Source organism: Olea europaea, chromosome 12 (assembly GCF_002742605.1).
Source record: "Olea europaea var. sylvestris chromosome 12, O_europaea_v1, whole genome shotgun sequence".
NCBI classification, from domain to species: Eukaryota; Viridiplantae; Streptophyta; class Magnoliopsida; order Lamiales; family Oleaceae; genus Olea; species Olea europaea.
The window spans coordinates 20,861,177-20,884,981 of NC_036248.1; the positions used below are offsets into that span (position 1 = coordinate 20,861,177).

Here is a 23,805-nt window from a genome sequence, read left to right on the forward strand (position 1 = left end):
AAAATCATATATTTATATCATATTATATTTCCATACAATCCGAAATAATGTAAATTACATAATACATAACACTTCTGTGTTATCAATACTTAACAAATCGTTTGCCCGGCTAAAAGTAGTTGAGAGATTAGATACACCACTACAAAAACTAGATTAAAATTCAGTTGAAAAAATCATTCCATAATTAGTATGAGAATTGAACGTTAATCAAAGATTAAACGTAATTAAAAGTAATTTTAAAATATAATTAAAGTTTCAATTTTCAATTCTCAACACCTATTCATCACAAATTATAAATTCCCCAATTTCTCATTTTTAATTTTCATGAATCAAATATTCACATTTCACGATACTCAAATTAATTTTTTATATCACAATTCACAATAGACAAATTCTCAAATAACATATAAATTAAAACTCAATACTCATAAGTCATATCTTATAAATTATTAAAGCATAAAATATTTAAAAAGAAAAAAACCAAAAAAAAAAAAAAAACCTTTTGTAAAGTCTTAAAATATATTATTTTGTTAAATTTAGATTCAAAATTCAACCATTACCATAATGATTAAGCTTCCAATCATCCTAATTCTAGAAGTTATAGGTTTGAATCATTTCCTTAGGTAATTAATTTTGGTAAATATTGTAAAAATAAAAATTTTACACAATGAAATGGAGGGGAAGGAATCGAACCCAAGACTCACAATATATAAAAAGAAGCTCTAACCAACTAAGCAGAAAAGAGATTTGAAAATAAAATAAACTACCAATTATATAACATAAAATTTTTATTTATTACCAACAAAAAAAAATTCTCCCCGACAAATCCAGCTAGGGCGGCCCACGTACTAGACGCCCTAGCTGGCCACATACTAGATCCGCCCCTGATGGGAGCATTTGGAACATTTGATCTTGTTCATTTTAATGTATGGGGGCCCTTTCACATGACCATTAACGGGGGTTCACGATATTTTATTTCCTTCATTGATTATTACATTTTTATGCTATTGGGTTTTCTTATTAAACGTTGTTCTAACTTCACAAGTATTTTTAGTGCATTTCGAGCACTTGTGAAAACTTAACAATCGATTATCATAAAATGTTTTTCTATGTTAACTAAGTAGAGAGTATACTACTAACGATTTTTCAGATTTGCTTACTTTGTGATGGATTTATTCACTAAATTGCTTGTACAAACATTTTCGAATAGAATGGTGTTGTCGCAAGAAACCATAGATATCTTGTTGAGACTCCTGTTTCGTCTCTTTGGTTTTATTCCTAGTGAATTCTAGGAAGAAGCAATTTTTACTGCTGCTCATTTGATTAATAGGATTTTAATATCACAAAATTCAAGTTTGTCTCCTTTTGAGGTTTGTATAGATATGTTCCTGATTATTCTTCCTTGGGAGTATTTGGTTCTGACTATTTTGTAATTCGACCTCATGTCGAGCATGGTATATTATCCACTAGATCTGCTATTTTGTCTTTTGGGTTATGGTGTAGGACAAACGTGATATTTTTGTTTTAATTAGTCAAAAACTGTATTTCTCTCATCATATTGTGTTTCTTAAACATATATCTTTACTTTCTATTCCTACTAGTTTCATAATATGACTAAATCTGATTTTATTCACATTCTCCATTCCCTCTTGATACTGATATTATCCTACCCCTTGTTCCAACTCATCTCCTTTACTTTAGATCATGATCCTTACGAGGTTCCCATTGATAGTTCTACAGATACTGGTACTTTAGTTCTCAGTACACTAGCTCTTCCCTTTCCTCTTATGGTTGCCAATGACTTCTCGAGATTGTTGATCCTCCTCCTCCTCGTTACCTTAGGCGTACTCGTAAGTCCTATAAATTATTAGATTTTGATTACTCTTGTTATTCTAGCTCTTTCTTTTCCCTTTTAGCTTCTATTTATCATCTTTTCTAAGTCTTGTACCATAAAGAGACAATTTGTGACCCACTTTGACAGAAAGCTTTGGCTAAGAAACTTATTATTTTGCATCAGACACACACTTGGGACTTAGTATCTCTATCGCCAGGAAAATCAGCAATTGATTCTTGCTGGGTTTATAAAAAAAATAAAAATAAAATTAGACAAATATGTCGAAATATATATAGCCCAATTAGTTGGTAAAGGATACTTTCAAGTATGTTATGGATTATGATGATACTTCTATACTTGCTGCAAAAATGACTATGATTCGGACATTTTCTGTAGTTTCCTCTGTTCGTCAATGGAACACATTTCAGATGATGGAAAAAATGCCTTCTAGAATGGCGATATACAGGAAGAAATCTAAATGATTCTCTATCCTAGTTTTTCTCATAAATCTGGTGAAGTTGAAGCCCTCTACTATCTCAAACAGGCACCTCATGCTTGATTTGAGAAGTTTTCTACCATGAATACATCACTTGATCTCCTTCTTAGCCACCACGATTCATTTTTATTTCACAGATGTACCATCGGTCATGTTTTGTTCTCTTTATATGTTGACAACATAACTATTACTTGTAATGATGTTGATGGGATTGTAGCACTAAAGACAGAGTTAGCTCGTTGTTTAACAACGAAAGATTTAAGTTCATTTCGTCACTTTTTAGATATTGAAGTTGCATCCTCTCCAAGAGGTTATCTTCTTTCTAAGTATATAGCTAATATATTTGAGAGTACTCGTCTGACTGATAATAAGACTACTGATGCACCTCTTGAGCTTAATACTCGATATTCTCCTTTTGATAGTTCTCCATTTTCGAATCCTAATTTATATCGTACTGTTGTTAGTATCTTGTTCATCTCACTATCTCTCATCTATGTATTGCATATGTTCATATAGTTAATCAGTTTGTTACCTCACCTGCTATAATTCATTAGGTTGTTGTTCATTGCATTTTGGGATATTTTCGCGTACTCAATTTCAGAGTCTTTTACTTTATCTCTAAAGTTACTAGCATATTTTGATGTTGATTGGACTTGTGATCTTACATATCATAAGTCTACCACTGGCTTTTCTAAATTTTCCACAAAATAAGAGTATCATGCAATGACTCCTACAACATGTGTGATAGTTTGGTTACATTTGTTGCTTGTAGATATGGGTGTATCTCTTTGTCGACCTACTCCATTGTATTTATAACAATAAGAGTGTTATTCAGATTTTGCGTAATTCAATATTTCATGAGAGGACCAAACATAATGAAATTGATTATCATGTCACTCGGCATTATAATCAGCTTTGAACTCTCACATTAACTTTTGCTCCTTCCCCCATACAGATTGTTGACTTATTTACAGTCACATTTCACCATGCGATTTCCTAATTTATTTGGAAAACTCATGATGCTTCTTGCAACAGCGTCACGAGTTTGAGGAGAGATGAAATATATTAATTTTTATCTGGTAGCATGACTATGTAAACTTATTTTTCTTGTATTTTCATTATGCAATTAATCGAGAAAACCTAACCTATTTTCTTTTCTCTATATTTTGTTTATTGATTTTTAATAAATGACCCAAGAAAATGGAGTGGTAAGAAGATTCACATAGCCGACCTAAATTTATCCGAAACAAACTTTAGTTTTCCATTATCTAGAAAGAAATGAAGTGGCGACAGGCCATTAAACAGTATTATACAAACAATCATCATGCCATACAACTGTATGAAATCATAAGCAAATCTAAAACACAACCAATGATAGAAAATGCAACAGGAAATTTTAGTTTCAACTTCAAATTAACTCTTATTATCACCTCATATTCATAGGCTGTGATTTCTTCTTGCCCTGTTTTGGCAGTGGAACTTGAATAAATCCAAATTTCTTCTTCTGCATAAAGAATTGCTTCTCAACATTACCCCCATCTGCTGCTGGTTTTGTAGGATGCAAAATAAGTCGACTCTGTTTGCGCAGCATTTGGCTCAACGAAATATGTTGCCTTTCAGTTCGGTTCTCCACATGATTTCCCACCATGAAATCATCTTGTAGAATCAATTTCCTACTCATTATGTCTCCTATTGAAGTTGTAGATCTAAAACCAGGAACCGAATCATTTGTATTGAGATCAGGTGGATTACTGCGGCCAAGAGAGGAGCGAGAATTTTTAAATTTGAATTTAGCCGAGTGATTCTGCTCTCCATCATTCTCCAATCGCGTTTGAGAAAACCTATCCCCGTGGACTTCTATTCTACGAGTTTCTTCTTTGCTGCGAAAATCATCTTTGGTTTGTTTGTTTTCTTTGGTTATTTCCTCAAAGTTCTCCAGCATAACTGCTTCCGCATGACGTTCTTCATTGGTTTGATGCATGGCACTGGTATCTATAAATTTTGTTTTCCACAGCTCTTCACCTTGTTGTGCTTTTCGAGTAAGAGATTGGTACTCTTCAAATGACAGAGTTATTTCATTAGGCTTATGCAGTAAAACGTCTGATGAATTCTCACCATTCAACAGAGAGGTTTTTTCAGCCAGAGAAATAGCTTCCACTGCTTTAGCTGCTTCTTCCATCTTTTTTGCTGCATTCAACCTCATTTCGGCCATTTTAATACTGTTCTTTGTCCGTTCAATCTCCGCCATTGCCTTCATGACCTCGTATCTTGAAGCTTCTGTCATCTTCTTAAACTGCTCATCCTCAAAATTCACTAAATTTAGTTCCTTGGAGATATTCGTAGAACTCTGCAAGCCCCCTTTAGTTTCTACCTTCTCAACTATATTAGACAAGGCTCCTTCAGAATTTGGTACTTGTGGCTTTGTTCTCATTTCAAGCAAAATTCCTTCTTTTCTCAATTTTTTGTTCAGAGACTCAACAGAGGCTCGAATTACATTAAGATCTACAGAAGTCTTACTAAGGCTTGATTTAGCTTGATTCAACTCAGTGAAAATCAAACCAGGGGATGGAACCGGGCACAAGCTCAACCGTTCAGCTGATTCCTCATTTGAAACAGTGATTTCCCTTTCCAAATTTATGTCAGGAGTTGCACAGAATGAAGGCACTTCTTGCATCAGGTTCACTTTTAAGTATTCAACATATCTTTTAGCCGCTTCCAGTTCTTTTAAAACGCTAAGTGTTTCCTGCTCTTTCATGATTAAATCCCTTTCCAATTGGACTGCATGACCCTCCATTTTCTCCACATTAAAGACTTCATTATAAGGCTGCAGTCGATGAATATCAAGCAATTTCAAAATGAATGATATAGACCAATTGCAAATCATCAAACGTCTGAATTGTGGAGCATTACCACAAGTTGATGGATCTTACACTTTGTAGTTTCGTGCATTGTAACAAAAATTGCTAGTGGCAGGACAAATTAGAATGGAGAAACCCTCTTGTTTTATCTGGAATAATAATAAGACTTTCTGATACTTTTTAGAGGAGGTGAGGCATTTCCACTCCCCCCTCAAGCCGACCCAACGAAACAATGAAAAAGTAAAATGGCGAGAAAGAGAATAAAATTAAAAGATACGAAAGAGGAAAATGGCTGAAAAAGAACAAACTTAAGGAATCGGTGACTGCTGAGGAACTGCTAGCTATGGCTATAGACGCAACTGAAGATGCTACAAGAATCGAGTCAATAAGATACCTTTCCCTTCATAGGGTACTTTAGAATCTATAAATAAAGCAAAACTTCCATTTAATAAATGAAAATTTTAAAGTTGAAAAAAAAATCCAAGAATGGCAGAATCCTATGTTTACTACTGTAATACCAGAGCCCACATCTTAAGTTTTTAGATTAAGTAATTCAACACACACCTTTGATCAATGGCTGCCCGACTGCCATGATTAAACTGTTGCGTGACTATGCCAAATGTAAGAAACTAGAAATTGAATATATTTGAGCCCACCACCATATATAATTACTGTGTGTATCCTATAGGCCTCAGTTAGGCAATCTCATCGCTTGTCTTGTTTTGTAAGTACGCTGATAGCTACAAAGCAACAGTAGGAAATTCTTGCTAAAATTTAGAACACAAACCATCAATCAAATGGCAAAACAAATTAACAGTAAATACAATTTTTTTTTTTTTTTTTTGGTTTTATTAGAAATGATAATGCCCAACTAAAAACAGAGTCACAGAAAACTTGCAATACGTTTGCATCCAAAGTAAAGTGAAGTGAAAATAATGGAAATATTGGGGGCAGCAAGAACTCACGTGATCAGCAGCTAAATGAAGAAACTGACGGGGAATCCAAGGACCGCTGCCGCCAAACCGGTCTACCGCCTCCTTAACTGACTCGAACGGCGGCGACGTGTCGATTTCCACTCTCGGGTTGACCATTTTTTTGGTTTCTGTAATGGCTGATTTTGTGGTTTCGGTTTCGGCCATAACTGGGAAAGCTGTAAGGTTTTTGTGCGTGAGGAATGTAGATTACTAACTGCAAAATATATAGGCAAGCACCATTGGGAGGATGAATATTGAAAAATTAATAAAGGAATAAGGTGACACAGTAATGAATCATGATGGTTATTTATGTCGGACGGGGACCAAGTAAAAGGAAAGGTAAATTCTTTTACTTTCTCAACACACGGTTTAACTGGTGTGTGTGAGTTAGTGCAACTACTGTGTGAGCTAGTGTAAATAGGGTCGAATAATCGACGCTCGGGATATACCAGCTTGTAACATGCTTAGTGTAAATAAAGTCGGATGATCGAGGCTCTGGATAGACCGGCTTGTAAAAGGCTTGGTGCAGGACATTGGTAGAAAATCAATTATCGATCGATTTGTTACTAAAAATGAATTAAGACCAACTATGTCCATCAATAAATAAAGAGATTTTCTTTTGAATATTTAGAGTACCTCAATATTTTGAGGTTACGAGAAGATTTTTGAGTACTTGTGTATTTTGCTTTGAATGGATTTTGTAAGCATCTTTACATGCTTGGTTCAAAAATAAATAATTGACTTTACTTAAACAATTTTAAAAATTTATTCACAAGAAGGAGCTATTAAAATACAATTTTTTCTCGAATTCACTCATATAAGAATTGCATTATAACTAAATGCATAATTAATTTCAACATTAATAATTGGATCAACATATTAGATTCCAGAGTCAATTAGGACTGAGTAAATCTCTCGAACCGAACTCGAATTCGAACCCGACGGTTCTTGTCAAATTAAATACCCGAACGGGTATCTGAATTGAGAACCGATGTGTATGGTTCGGTTCGGTTCTCGGTTATAGACCAAGAACCGAATAAGAACCTACTAAATAACTCCAAATACCTACATTAAAGTGCATAACGCTATCTCGATTCTCACAGCCTCGCTGACATTCCAAAACCTATACAATCGTCGACTGACGCTGTGACCTCCGATCGAAACTATGACCTCCGCCAACCGAAATTTTGACCGTAGCGATCATTTGAACAAGGTAGTCTACGAGTCTCTGACATTTCAAAACCATTGAATGTGTTATTAGTTGTATTTATATAATGTTGTTATAAATGTTAAAAAATTTAATTATAGTACAGAATCGAACGAAACCGAACTGAACCGAATCGAACCCGAATAATTCCATAATTATATTTGGACCCGACGGTTCCATTTACTAAATACCTGAAAATTTTGGTTCGGTTCGATTCTCTTTAGAACCGAACCGAACCGACTCGCGCCCACCCCTAGAGTCAAATCGAACCGACTCGCGCCTACCCCTAGAGTCAATGATATTAGCCCTTATTTAGTTGGGATAAAATAGATTATTTGCAAATTTCTATGAAAGCTAGTTAAATATATGATTGAAAAGTTAAAAAAATTTGTAAATCCCATAAAACTATATGGTTAAAAATAGAGTTTTAAGAAACGAGAACCAAATAGAGGCTAAATAACTTGTTTTAGCCAAACTTTCATGGATATATTCGTTTTTCTTTTTAGAGATTTTGACCTTCTACTTTGTGATTTGATGTCATTTTTTACTTATTTCATTCTTGAATTTCATGATCACGAATTTAGATTTTAGGCTCGACACAATTCAATCAAAACAACTTTAAAGATAGAACTGTTTTTAATCATTCCAAAGCAACACGAATCAAATCATACATGGTTAAAATTCATCGTTTTTTAATTATTCGGCTAATGAAGAAATATCAGAATCCCATGTCGTATTTGGATGCAAAAAGCCTTGGCGGGCCCTCTTCTATAACTTTCCTCTCTAAGATAGTTGGTAGAAATCGTGCTAAAAAGGCAAAATTGCTCATTAATACACCAAGAAGATTTGACTAAAGAAAAAGCACATAAAAGGACCATCAAAATCACTTTGGTTAACATAAAAGGGCAAGCATTTGGTGCCCGAAACCTTTTGCGTGATTGCAGGAGCACTGCTGCTAATCAAGATAATGTATAAATTCAATAAATTGAACGGGAAAAAGCCACTTTACCTGAATTTTGATGACAGCTCGATTAATCGACTCTCACATTGTGTGTGGGTCCCCCGTGAATATTAAAATGCTGACCCCCCATGTGTGTGTGTTCGGTTGTCTCTTATATCAATCCTTATGATTGTGTAGCACGATCCATTTAAAAATTGATTTAGTTATGAGTACTGAATGAAACTTTTAAGATTTACTCTTAACATATTTAGAATAAAACAAACTAAACTTAAACCATTGTAATTGGCATGGAAGTTACAAAGTCGAACTTTTTAAATTGAATAATACATAAATGAAACTGAAAATCTTTTCTACTTGTCTATAGAATCGATGCAGGTTCAGCAATTTCAATATTGACTTGTTTTGACCCTTCAAATGGTATTACAGGTTATGCAAGTTGACCAATTTCAATTTTGACTTCTTGTCACCCTTCAAATATGTCTAAGTGCATATTTGACACCGTTAATTTATTTAATGATTTACTACATGATTATTTTCAAACACACACTCACACAACAAAATATTCTACATGTTCTCCTAAAAATACTATTTAAAACTCATTTTCCCCCAATTAATGAGAATCAAACACGCTCTAATTTTTGTATTGTATGTTGTTCTAGTAACTTTTTGCAGTTTGTCCGTTATTTAATTCCCCAGCCCCCAACCCACCTACACAATAGGAAATTCATGTGGAGGAAATAAGATTATTTGATTTAGAGATGTCAAAATGGATGGATCGATATGAACCAACTCATCTAAAATCAGGCATGTTAAGGTTTTAAACCAGCCATATTAAAAATATGGTTTAGAATTCGGTTGGACCATCTTCTAAATCTGAAAACTGAATGAGTCCAAGAATCGACCAATGTCGTGGCGGGGTCGGACTAGCTTTTTCCATTTTTTGGAATTTAATACTATTTAAGTAACGTACGAAGAGGAAAAAAATGATTATTATGTAAGAGATGGGCGATTGTTAAAAAAAATGTAGAATATATAATAGTAGGGAAAAATATATAACTACCAACCTTTTAAAACACACTTTTGAACTTGACAAATTTGTGAAATTATTCCAAAATCAGGTAGTATTAATTAATTAGTCAATCAAATTGGCTAATGTCACATTAACATATAATTTATGGTTATAATTATGTACTAGTCACAAATTACATAATGACGTAAAATGTGGGTAACAATTATAAATTTGGTCACAGATTACGCATTTTTATAAGTTACAATTTATTTATCCATCACAAATTATCAAAATCACAACTATTTATCAGTCAAAAATATCAAATTAATTTATCATAACTTATTTCTTGATCACAAACATTCAAATTAACTAATTACAATTATTTAATTAAATGGTTAGAAATCACCCTTCATCTCCCCCATCCAACTCCACTATTGCCAGCATCATCTAAAATGTCATCACCATCTTAGATCCATAACTCACCACCACCTACACCAATAACCACCACATCCACAAATTCACTCACAACTCCACCTCCACACACATCACCAGCGTCACCACCACATTTACCCTTCAACCAACCACACAGACACACACAAACCATATATTTAGCATCATCACTACCACTATCACGTTGTCAACACCTATACCAACAACCTAGCACACATCTCATCACAGACGTATAGGAAATTACATATTGTACCTCCATAGATGCAGCGCCACCACAGTTACTACACCATCACCATATGCACCAACAATCCAACACACATCCTATACACATATGCATAGGAATTACATATTGCATTGCACAAACACACACTTCGCCACCATCACTCCTACACTGCCACCACCATCCGCATCAACAACTTAACAAACAACCCATACACAAATGTACAAGAATTGCAAATTTCACCTTATAGACACACATATTGCACTACCTAGACTTAAATTCTAATTTTGACATAGATAATCAATGCTCAATAGCATTCAAAGATGTTGCAGATCTCTCAACACCATGTAGATCTTAACATCACACTACGGATTGGGAGATGGTTGGTTTTCCATGATGGTGGCAGAAGTTGGAAAGTGTTAGTGAGGGTTGATTGAGAAAGGATTGGTATAGAGGGTCATAAGTGCTCAAAAAATTATTTATGAAAATATCTTTCGAATTAAAATCATCACAATTGTACTGTTCATTAATAAGTAACAAAGTGAAATTGAGTCCAAGTATCATACCTTGAGATTGATTTAGTGCAATTTTAACTGAAATAATAGTAATGTGATGTGTTTGTTTATGATGAAATTATAACCAAAATAATCTACTTATGCAATTATGAGTAAGTAACTAAGCTAAATGCAAATTGTGTTGAATGCAAGTTAATGTGTTCTAATGTATGACAAGCCCACTAGGATCTGGAATCTACTTGTATCAATCCTCTTTAACACTAACCTTACAATTTGACAACATGATTCAATTATGAAGATCAATATTCCTAAATTATTTAACAATCTCTCTTGAGTATAACTAAACATGTTCTTACACGTAACCCGACTATATTTATACGACGGATGTGAACATACAAAAATGTATTAAACATTTATGAATACTTAAAGATCACGTAAAGTATATTGATGTATTCCTATCATCTATTGGACTTTATGATGATTAACACCATGTCAACTTACTTTCCATCTTTTGAGGGTAAAGCAAGCCACATATTCATACAATCATTGTGCACATAATTGTAAAGAAGATAATTCCATGAAAATCATTCAATAATTGAAAATGTGTTTGAATGTCAAAAACAAAAACTAAGAATTAAAGATTCATAATACAAGATTCATCGTAATCTTAGCACTGGATTTGTTTAGTCTAACATATTGTGAAGAAGAAAGCAAAAGAAATAAAAGTTGTTCATCACCTAGAAATTCTTGAATTCAATCTTGAAGTTCTTGGAATTCAATCTTGATGTGTTCTTCACCTGCTTTTGCAATTAATTCTATCATGTAATTATGTTTTGAGAGTTGGTATTTATGATCCCTCTAAAGAGTCCCAAAAGGTCTCTCATAAATTGTTCATATCATAGTTCAAACGGAAATTTCCTTGTTGGAATAGAATTCTAAACGAAACAGAATTTTTTGGTTGACTTGGCCTGATGCGAGTGCTCATTAAGGAAAATGGGACAATTGCCCAAGCTTACTAGTTAGCCCCTATAATTGAAGTTAAGGGCAGGCCGACTATATAACTTGGCAGGTTCCCAGTTATAAAAACTTCTAAAATTTTTCTTTTGGTCCTTTTCTTCATTCTTTCTTCCATCTTGGTCCTCTACGTTAAATTACTTCCATTTTGGTCATTCAACTTTTATTTAAATGCATATTAGTCCCCAAACTTCCATTCATTGACCAATTGATATTTCTTTCTTTTCCAATTGCTTAGAAATGGGTCCAAAACCGAAACAAGATAAGCATAATCCAAGTTAAGTAAAATTCTATACTAAAACGACACAAAAGCTTAGTAATATGGCTCGATTAAGTGCATGCAAATGCATTTATCAAACACCCCAAAACTAAAACCTTTGTTCGTCCTTGAGCAAAACAAAACAAAACTTAGGACTAAATCATGTCACTAACCTAAACAAATCACCAATAACAAACTTAACTTTGAACTGCTTATCATATGCCTCAAATTTGAATTTAAAAGGGTATTAGGCCTAATTGACCATTAAAATTAACTAAATTGAATAATAGTCTTTTAAACTAATTAAACCATTTAGCATGTAATTAATACGTCCTAAAAGCCTCAACCCCCCGCCCCCCTACCAAATGTAATTCGGCATCCCCAATTTAGAAGAAAAGCCCTCTCCAATTCCAGTAATAAAAAAATATTTGCTTGGAGAATTAGTAAGGGTAATATCGGCTTCTTTGACAACCCTGTTGAACGTTGTCAAGACTACGTTGATGACTTTGGTTCATGGAGAGGCCACGAATAAGGTTGCTGCTGCAATGTATAGTGGAATTGCAGTCACCAAAAAAGATTTTGAAGGTAAAAAAAATAATGATTAAAGTAGTGAAATAACGGTAAAAAAAAATTGATTTTTTAGGGGGTGAAAAATTGCTACCAAATAGGGGCTTAATATCTTCACTTTTTTTTTTTTTTTTTTATTTTTTTCTTTTTTTTAATTTTTTTTAATTTTATTTTTTTTATTTTATTTTTTATTTTTTATTTTTTACCTGAAAACACGCATTATGTATTATGATTAATCTCCTAATTTTATTTTGTCATCTTTTTAAATCTTTGTAACTTTTTTTAATTTGTGTCACATTTTTAAATTCATCACATTTTTTCTGTTACTTTTTTGAAATTTTGTCACTTTTTTTAGTGTTTGTCACTTTTCTTAATCGTTTTCTTGAAAATTTTATCACTTTTTTTTAGTGACAAACATTACTTTTTAATAAAAATGACATTGTAATCGATTTTTTAATAAAAAAGTGATGCTAAACTTTTAAAAGTGATATTGTGTAAGCGATAAAATTTTTATAAAAAAGTGACATTATGTCACTTTTTAATTTTTTACACGGTATTTTTTACTTTAAAAAACTTTTCATATGATTTTTCAAAAAATTCTTAATTTTAAGGGTATTTTTGTAAGTTGCATTTTTAAATTCGTCACTTTTTTTTTAAAAAATTTCTGTTACTTTTTTATTTTTTGTCATTTTTAGTGTTAATTTGTCTTCTTTTTTTATCGTCTTTTTGAATTTTTATCACTTTTTCAGTGACAAACATAATTTTTTTTTAATAAAAGTGACATTGTATGCGATTTTTTAATAAAAAAGTGATATTAAACTTTTAAAGGTGATATTGTGTCACTTATTATTATTATTATTTTTTAAATGATACAATTTTTATAAAAAAGTGACATTATGTCACTTTCTAATTTTACACAATATTTTTTACTTTAAAAAACTTTTTATATAATTTTTCAAAATATTTCTAATTTTAAGAGTATTTTTGTAAGTTGTCCAAAGAAAGAGGCAACGAAAGCACAAAATGTGCAATACATATACCATAAAACACTACTTAAATCGCAACTTGTAATTCCTCAAAAGTTCTGATTAACTCTATATCAATACCAATACATACAATATACAAATTCAACTAAAGTACCAAATTCTCAATTAACAAATTCATTAAAAAATATGATATTTATATGTTACTTGTAACGATCCGAAAATTTTCGATAATTTCATATTTAACTATTCAAATGAGACGTGTTTCAATTGATGTCAAAGAGAACTATATTCGAGTCGATATTGAAATTTCGAGAACGATACAAAATTATCAGTTTTATTTTAAGTAGCCATCTTTGGCTAACTATTTTAAGTCCATTGTTTACAATTTTTTTATTTCGAAATATTCATTACATAGTTGATTCTGAGTTCTTCAAACTGAAGTGCTTGGTGTACAGTTTTACAGTCCCCTCACAATGAGGGGGTCCACAATTATTTTATTCATGTGAGCCTCCTCTCAATATGTGAGGGAGCTGTACACCATGGTTTACTAGTGACTTTTCTTTTCTTCAAAACAATAGCAATAACCTATCTCGAAAACTGAAAAATATAGCTCAAAAATAAGCCTAAAGGGTGATGGGACACGTCCAGATAGAAATTTATAGAATACATAGAAGGTACTAATATAAGAGGATCAATTTTTATTTTTTATTTTTATTAGAGATTAAGACTAAATGGCCTTATATTGGATCCACTTTCATTCGAGATTCACTTGTAGTCAATTTAGAGGTCGACCAATTACTCGAAATTCTCCATTGTTCCATTTCCAGGGTGCAATGTGCAAACAAGATTTCTTTGAAGTCTACTACTTCCTCAACACCGTATCAAGAAATTCAAAAGATGCTGCTAAAGCACTATTATCCTTTTTTACCTTTCATCCCTTTCTTCTATTCTAATTTAATTCCTGTTCTCCAATTAGTTCTCCACCTTTCTTCATTGGAGTTTGGGTCTTTATATTGACTTGAAAACCATAAAAATCTAATAATTGTAGATGAAATTTCTTATCTTTGAAAAGCATAAATTATTAACGCAACATTTTGGTCCGTTAAATTTGATAGCACTAGATAGTACGAGCGACAAGTTTTGTCAAATGTTTTTCCTTTTTAATCTTGGTTAGTGCAGTATATCAAACATGCCGTGAATATTATCAAGGCTTACGGTTTTGTGTTTATACTTTATAAATACAAGAAAAAGGAGGCCTAGTAAAGAAGAACAGTGCTTAATTGCAAGACAAAAACTGTGATTATTGGTGTAATCAGGGACGGATTCAAGTTTGAATTCGAGATCGGGCTAAAAGAATTTCAAGTCGGGCTAATACGCGAAAAAAAAAATTTACTCATTAAAAATCTGTTTTAAAAAAAAAAAAAAAAAAAAAAAGAAGGGAAAATCACCCTTAAAAAAAATTTAATTGGACCAGGTGAGGGGGGACTACAGCCCAGCTAGTCCCCCCCTTAAATCTGTCCCCGTGTAGTTAATGGGTCATGTCAAAATTTCTTATGATGATTAATGATGAAAGCTTGTAATGATTTATTGTATGGAAATTTTGTTCAGCTAATTGTACTAAACTAATAATATGTGATAACACAACAATATGTTTCACTCTTAATAATTATTAATATGTGATAACACAACAATATGTTTCACTCTTAATAATTATTATGGTAAATAATAATTTTCTAGTATGATTTATGCTCCGTTTAATCACGTGTTAACCAAACGAACACTAAAGTGTTTCGATCTTGTAGAAGCAAAGATGCAAGGAAAAGCCAGTTCATGAGCCTTGTGCAAGTCTTCTGACTTTCGACTCTAAATTCTTTGCTCATCTTCTTCACATTTGAGTGAGCGTGAGTGGATATATGTGTCGAATATTTGCATGCATGTGTAAGTAAGTATACATTCTCTTACGAAGTAAGAATTTTTTCGTGTAAGACGTGTGGAAAAATGTTGAAGGTACAAAATATAGGTGTATTACGATTATATCAAAAAAAATCTGTGTAAATCTAGTTTAAATCGAGAAAAGTTTTAAAAAATGTTGCAGGACAATTGCCAGCCTCAACTCCCATGTGGCTCTACCATGGTAGATATTAGTTTTGCAATACTATTGGATATGTAAAAATAGAGTTAGGGTAATTTTTTTCTGAACTTATTTTCAATCAAATATTTTATAGAATTTATAATTTTTATCAACTTTTCAGTTACATATTTCATCAACTTTTACCAAATCTACTAAAAATCTGATTTGAATCCAAACTAAAGGGGCATTATGCTCCAATAAAAGTGAAAGCAAGCTATTATGGCATTAGGTGGCAAGCTGTCCCAAAAATTATTAGATGGCAAAGGCCCGCTGGGAACATACAATACAAGCTAAATACCAAAGTGTTGCAAAGCCTACCTATGTAAATCAAGAGGATGGGGAATAATGAGACAATTGATATTTGGATTCCATGAAAACTATGGTAATTACATTCAATCGTGCTACATGAACATTAAAGTTGACATAAAACTTGATATAATTTCAAATGACGTTCTATTATTAGACAGTTTAATACACAATTAGCTAGTCTATTCAATCGTCTACTTCAACATGCAATTATCTCAAATTTTCTGTCAAATCTTTTTGGCAAAGTAGCTTTATCCAATTACAATAGCTTTATGCCAAATGTAAAGACATTTCATAGGACTGAGTATAAAAAATCATATGAAAATATTAGAAGTGGCAGTGTTAGTGTTAGTGTTAGTGTAAGTGGACCTAACCATAGCCAATATTCTAAGAACTAAACAAGAAGAGCCATAAAAATCAGTTTAATTACTGGATGATGTTAGAAAAATGGAAAATTTATGGTGGAGGTTCCAAACATATCAAAACAGTGCAAATACATCTAGACCTTTAAATCATGGCAAAGTCTGAACTTTTCAGAAATGTGCAGCGGAAGAACCTCTTGATGGTTTCTATCCGTAAATTCGTTAGCTGACCAAAAGTTAGCAATTGACCATAATTTAATCAATCTTAAAAGGGCAAAATGGTCTTTCAACCTTTAATTAATTTAAAAAGGAAAATTTGCATCGAATTTTCCATGCATTTAAAAAAAAAAAAAAAGCATAGTCCCAAACCTTTCATAGATGTGCGCACTGTTCATCCAAAAATCAATGAGTTGACGAAAATACTCAGTTGTGCTGATCTACACCGCCCACCTCAACTTCTAACTCCCTAACCCATCAATGGTACAAAACTTCTCTGCCCTAGCTGGTGAACCACATCAACTCCATTCCTCCTAACAAGAGCATTTTGCCTTTTCAAAATTGGCCAGATTATGGTCAAATTTGACTTTTGATCAACTAAATTGGATAGATATTTTTACCGCATAACTTTGAAAGGTTTGGGGCTATCTACAGTGCTGGCTTTTAGATTTTGAAAGCCGTAGGTCTACTTTAAATATGTGGGCCTATAAATTTACAAAAATATATAAAATAACAAAATATAGTAATTTTTATCAAATAAAAAATTCAAAGTCATTATATAATCATCCAAATATTTCAAATGTCTAAATTAAATTTACTCTTCTAGAATTTTTGATAATTCTACTATTATAATTAATCTATTTTAAAAGACTAAATGGTCAATTTCATTCAACTTTTTATGTCATTGTTGATCAAATGTAGGATTTTATAAACTCCAACTTTAAGAAGTTCCTCCCCGATAGATGCAACTGTAATTGATATAGTCATTAATATTATAATAAGCAATTCACATATTTGGAAAACAGTCCATTATTTTTATATATAGTGAAACTTCAATCATATTTCTGATGTCTAATAGCAAACAATTTCTAATAATTTACAACTCAAAAATAACTCGTGTCGTCGTGCTTAAATTTTTTATCACATCAACACTTTAAACAACCATCATCTATTTTCTGTAATTTTTTTAAATCAAATAGAAGCACAAAAGTATTTTCATATTTTTGAAATTGTTCAAACCTTAACTTAGGTGAAAAAAAAAGGAAAAAAGAAAAAAAAAAAGAGTTTAATCAATTATATAAGAAACAATAAACTCAATGAGATTATTTAGCAATATTTTATTTCATCATTGACATTTTCATCAAAGTGCTTCTTTCTATGAATAATACGCTTTTCATGAAATGTAGGTTCAACTTTCATTTAAGAAGCAATTTTTTAACAGTAATCCTGTCATATTCATATTCAATTTATCTATATGTTTCAAAGAAAGGAACAAAAATTGATAGGACAAGGGGAAAAAAATTGAAAAGGGAAGAGAATTTGCAGTGTAATAGTATATTTAAGGGGAGTTTTACTCCCTTATTTAGTTTCACAGGGTCTATATTTGTAATCATTTTAGAAAAGGTGGAAATTGGGTCAAATAGCCCATCTAATAATACACTTTGCAAATTTAGCCTTTGACCAGAGTAAAAGTATTAAAATAAATATTTTAAATTAAAATTAATAAACTCCATGAATTACCCTCGTTCCATTAGAACCAATTTTCCCCTTTTCATTTTCTTTGTCTTCCCCAAGAACGTAGAAACCCTTCTATGCCCAAATTCATCTCTTCTATCGTACTTCACCGTCGTTTCTTTCCTGAACCCGGAACATCATTTTCCTGGAAAAGAAAATCTTTCAAAAGTAAATTCGTACCGATTTTTCGAAATCTTCGCATTCGACTTGTAAGAAACGAGCTGTTATTTTGTTTTTACTATGAACCATTTATCTTTCCATCCCTTCCAGACGGGTGGTGTGCCGGCGGCAGCGATAGTTTGAGAGGAAATGAGAATGGAGGACTTCAGATTTATGCTTCCGATATGATAATACTCTTCTTCGATTACTGCATTTTGAAGGTTGATCCGTATCTGAAGGTTAGTATAAATGCATTTCATTTTGGTTTGATTAGGTTTTTGAAATGGATATACATTTTGGTTTGCATTATTTGCTATTCTTAATGGTGAAACCATGAACTGAGGAAATGTGATTCTTAGAAGAATATGGCATTAATCAAGTTTAGTTGGGTGATTAGATATATTGCAAAATTAGTCATTTCTTTATGCTATATTTATCAGTGTGAGAGGCACGAGCATGCCAGATCTTTCTCCTCAGTGAGCTCTTTAGTAGTCAAGTCCAACTTGTTCCTAGAATACTTGTCAATTGAAAGTCCTTGCACAATAGACCATTCTACATTCTTGCAAGTATCTGGGAAGGAATAAATTAGCCCAACTGGGACATTGTATGAGCCATCAGAATAAATTAGCACAGCTTCACATTCAATCAATACTTGTCTTTTATCATAATGTTTAACCGAAAATATATATATATATATATATTTTGGAAAGTTGGATCTATCTCTATGTATTAAAACTTCTTCAGAATATATAATGTGATTTTATTTATTTATTCCACAATTCAATATTTTTGAGCAAAAAGTAAGATGCCAAGGTTCTATGTAAAGTATAACCTTAAAACCTTAATATTTTTATATTTAGATGTGGATGACTTCACCCGGTACATCCAAGATAAAATTATTTCGTAATATGATGGTCATTGATAATATGTTCTTATTAGACTGGAAGGAGGATCTAAATCATAACTTATAATTGGAGAATCACTTCATAATTTAAATGTTTTGGATTCAAGTAAAACTAAGATGAATTGTTGTTATAGTCGTAGGTCTTGTCCTAAAATGTGCTTGCGTTTTGATATCGTGATTAATGGATCTTCGATTCACATTCTATTACCTCAATCAGAATCTTTCAGCAATAATTCTAATTTTGGATGTCGTGTTGATCTCTTTAGTGTTTTTTTAATATATTTGTATCATGGTTAAACAATCTATCTTGCTTGCTAATATTAGGGCTAAACTATTTATAGCTTATGATGAATCTAGGGAGAATCTTGATAGCCTATCGTCTATTTAAAGCGTGTGTTTGGGATGCAATATTGAACAATATAATATTTAACGGCTTTTTCTTCTTTAATGATATCCTATCGTCTATTAGTGATTTTGATCTTTCATTTTTACATTGGTAATAATTAATTGTTAAGGCTATTATGTTATACACTATAATTTGACTTGGCTCTTTCAAAGGAGTTGTTGAAGTAAATACCACAACACAAGTCATTTTGTCTTGAAAAGACTACCTATTTGTTATGATAGTAATGTACAAATTATGAATCTCCCAATTTGAATGGAAAATTATTGCATTGTAAGATGGCTGAAGTGTTTCGAGTTAACTAAAAACATTATTGGCAACCATTAATATCATTGATGGTATATACTTAACATAGATGCAATGGTGTACAAAGTGTTTTTCTAGTCTAGATTATGTGGATTAACTTTGACTTGGTGTAACCTATCTTTTAGTTCCATTTCATGTCTGGGGTAATTAGTTGGTGAATTATTCATATAAGGCTTTTTATCTGCATGCTTGAGCAAAGATTTTTTCCTTGCAATGATTAGTGTCTTAGTGTTATAGAACATTAATTAATAATAGGTTTCTAAGGGGAATTTACAATAATGCAAACTCTCTGATGTTCATGTATCTAATAAAGCCTATGCTTAATTTTTGGAGTCTCTTTTTCTTTATATTCACTACTTTCGTAACTGTACTAAGTAGAATGAGAACTGAGTCCAATAATCTTGAAGAGTTAGGTCAAATGTTAACTAGCCGTTTATCTAGTTCTGGGAATGGCACCTTGCTGTTTTAATGAAAGTAACAAGATTAGACTCTACCATATTCATTCCAACACTTCCTACATTAACACACTAAGTAATATTGTAAATTTTTAATATTTGTTTGTTGCTTATTTAACATATTATCATAAATATTTCATATTTGTTCATTAATTAATTAACATGATCATTTTATAAATTTTTTATTGTAGAAATGGAACACTCATGAGTATGTGATTCCCGTTGAAAATAGAATTAGAGGTAGACCTTCACAAAAGTGTTCCCTTCAAAAACTTGACTATGTTTTGGAGATATTAGATGATGTTCATCGAGATATGTTGATGGAATCTTGTTTCGGACAACTTTATCGAATGAAGCATATACCTTTTTCAGCCCAACTAGTCCACCAACTTGTAATGAGAAGGATTGTGACCAAAAAACAATATGAGATCTGGTTTTCAATTGGTGGTAAGCCAACACGATTTTCATTACACGAGTTCTCATTAATAATGGGGTTGAGAGCTAGTGAAGACCCTTCGTTGGAGCCCCATGTTGTAACTAATGATAGATTAGTGAAGAAATACTTTAAAAACTGTAAGAAAGGCATAACGGTGTATAATTTGAAGGACGCTATTGAAAGTCGCAAAGTGTGTATGGAAGACAAGTACAAGATTGTGCTTGTATATATTTTGGAAACGGTACTTCTACCCAAAGAAAGCTACACATACATAAATTTAGAACACTTGTCAATGGTTGATGACTTAGAGGTTTTTAATAGTTATCCTTGGGGGAGAAAGGCTTTTGGCCGCACAATTGATGTATTCACAAGAGACTGGAGGTCCTTGGTAAAGTCGTACTTGATAAAGAATGAGAAATATCCATATTCAGCTTATGGATTTTCACTCGCCTTGCAGGTAATGCTTTTAAAATTACAATTTATTATTCATTCTCTTTGGATTGTAATACTTTGAAACTTATGTAGATTTGGGCCTATGAAGCCATACCATCCATCGGTCGAAGATATGCTGAGAATTTAGAGGAGGCTGACCTCCCTAGGTTATGTCGATGGAGTTCTTCTGAAATGCCCAACTCCAAGGATATTTGTGCAAGTCTGGATGAACCAAATGTAAGTATATTTTAAACGTATATTAAAATATATTGTGTACTTTATGAAAACTAAGTGCACATCTCATTTTTGATATAGATTGTTGTTTATTGCACACTGAAGCCTACACATGAAGAGGCTTCTCAAGCATATTGGACGGAGATTCATCAATTCAGTGATGAAGTAGATGATCCAACAGTTGATATCTTTGTGGATAATATAAATGGAACAGATTCGTCCATTCATGCTGATTTTCCTCAACAAGCTTGTCAGTCTCCTAATGCCTATACATCTCCTCGGGATCCATCTTCCTTTCATAGGCCACCTACTTCTACAGATACTCATACATATCATCATGGGCCGTCTACATCATATCCATCTCTTTATCTATCTAGAGATGAGTTCGCTCAAGAATTGAGGATGCAATTAGTACAGATGGTAGAGACGTTAGAGAGGAAAAATGAAAGGCGAATGGATGATATGCGTTCTTACATAGATCAAAGGTTCGATTGTGTTACATCTTTGTGTAGACAAATTGACGAGAAGATATCATCTGTGGTACATTGGATTAAGAATTCTAACCTATCAACACCTTACATATATCACTCCCCTCCTCATAGTGGATTTATGAATACTGAAGGGACACATGATGTGAATGAGGATTCAATTCCTATAGAAGTGAAAAATGATGAGAATGAAGATGGCAATGAGCAGAGACAAGAAACAAATAATTTGTTGGTAAATGAATCAATTCCTGTCGAAGAAAAAAATTTGTTAGTGGACGACAATGAACCAAAAAAAGCAGTTGATGTGAATGAGGATCTAATTCTCGAAGAAGTGGAAAATGAGAAAAGACAAACAACAAATATGTTGAATGATGGTCAAACTCATGTGGAAGAGATAGATATTTGTAAACTAATGGATTCTCAATCACATGGTGTAGTGGAGTCCGTCCCTACTGTGGTTGAAGTTGAGTCTGTTGACTCGAGTCAAAATGGACGCGAGATGAGAAATAAGAAAAGGTCACTCATTCTTCAATCTCCATTTACAAATCCCGAAAAGAGGAGGAAGCTTGGCAATGTCAAAGCATTTGACCCATTTCAAGAGCTAGATCCGGCTAAGGCGGATGACTTAGAGAATTGGTTGGTTAATGTACCAGACAGGTATCTATTCTTAGAGTATTTATTTTTGTGAAGTTGCAATATATGTTCTTATGTTATTTATTTTTTCACAGCGAACATGCAGAATTGATATTGTTCACGAAGCCAAAAAGCTTTTTTTTAGATATTCAAAAGCAATTTGGATGGCTTAGTAGTGATGTAAGTCTTTTAGCATTGCATATTTTGCTCATACTTCATTTCATTCTTAAATGATTTTGTACACTTGCAGCACATTGACATAGCGTTATACTTGATGAGGTCACGAATGGTGAGACATCCTACTGTGTTCGCTCAAAATTGTGCAATTTTAGATTGTGCTTTTATTAACTTATGCACCAAGAGGTTAGAAGATTTTGAGTTGCATAAGAAAGAAAGACAGCCAATACAATCATTTAGATGGTTGACAAATATGACAAGATACATATATGGTCTAAGTCCGGAGAAGAGCAAGCGATGGGATTCTTGTACATCATTGTATATTCCTTGCAATGTGGAAATGAAGCACTGGATTGCACTTAAAGTGGACCTTGCAGAACGAACTATATACGTATATGACAGCATGAAGAGTTGCACACATTTTGGAAAACTGGAAAAAGTCATGCGTCCACTTGTGAAGGTGATTCCTAGAATGATGAAGGAAAGTTCTTTATTTGGGGAAAACTATCCACATAAGCAGTTTGTTTGGCGTCGACATGCAGAAGTTCCACAGCAAAACAATGCGTAAACAAACTATATTTAACCTTCTTCATATTTTCATTGATTTGATAATACATATATTTATTATTGCACATATCTTTGCAGGGGAGATTACGGAATATACGTTATAAAGTTTATAGAGGAATATACGTTATAAAGTTTATAGAACTTTTGTTGGCAGGATTAGATGTGAAACTTATATCTGATGATATGATTGATTGTTGGAGGAAGAAACTAGCTGCTGAAATTTTTGCTATGCATTTTGATCCATAATTGCTTATTTTGTATATTTTTCACATCTATGTGGTTGGAGGGTATAGCTGTTGAAGTTTTTGATATGTGCGTGGAAGTTATTTTGTCTAGTTGGTATTGGTTTTTGTAATGGATTAGGGAACAGTGTATGGATGATGATTAGTCTTGCTGTGAAATGTTGCTATAATTTTTGTTGTATGGATGTTTTATTCAAATATAAAAGCATTCAGGTTTGAAATGGAGTTGCAGTTTTTCATGACAGCTTGTATACTTATGTAATGGAAAAAAGGCTATTGTTAACAAACCATGCAGATTCACCCAATTTGAAAAATGGCAGTTATACGTTTAAAATGACAATGTGTCATTTGGGTCACAGGGTCTACACTTATTGCAAACAAATATTGAAACATCATATATAACTTGCACGGGTTGAAATATTGCAAAAAATTACCCATCGTATGTAACTTGAAGTGAATTGGACATTGAATTAGAAAAAAATGGCAATC

The 23,805-nt window shown here is 32.5% G+C and overlaps 2 protein-coding genes across 2 annotated transcripts; one reads left to right on the plus strand and one right to left on the minus strand.

Annotated features, from left to right (window-relative positions):
- Window positions 1-3,566: 3,566 nt before the first annotated feature.
- On the minus strand, window positions 3,567-6,428 carry LOC111406049 (WEB family protein At2g40480-like). Its single transcript, XM_023035232.1, has 2 exons — window positions 6,154-6,428; window positions 3,567-5,154 (listed from the first exon to the last, which is right to left on the minus strand). The coding sequence occupies exons 1-2, from the start codon at window positions 6,325-6,327 to the stop codon at window positions 3,757-3,759; spliced, it is 1,572 nt and encodes a 523-aa protein (XP_022891000.1). The 5' UTR covers window positions 6,328-6,428; the 3' UTR covers window positions 3,567-3,756.
- A 5,869-nt stretch (window positions 6,429-12,297) lies between these two features.
- On the plus strand, window positions 12,298-23,320 carry LOC111406751. The gene is made up of 13 exons (XM_023036129.1): window positions 12,298-12,382; window positions 18,151-18,278; window positions 18,480-18,605; window positions 18,900-18,967; window positions 19,078-19,190; window positions 19,301-19,439; window positions 19,908-20,114; window positions 20,340-21,000; window positions 21,069-21,212; window positions 21,291-22,354; window positions 22,426-22,510; window positions 22,581-22,967; window positions 23,153-23,320. The coding sequence occupies exons 1-13, from the start codon at window positions 12,298-12,300 to the stop codon at window positions 23,318-23,320; spliced, it is 3,375 nt and encodes a 1,124-aa protein (XP_022891897.1).
- Window positions 23,321-23,805: the final 485 nt, after the last annotated feature.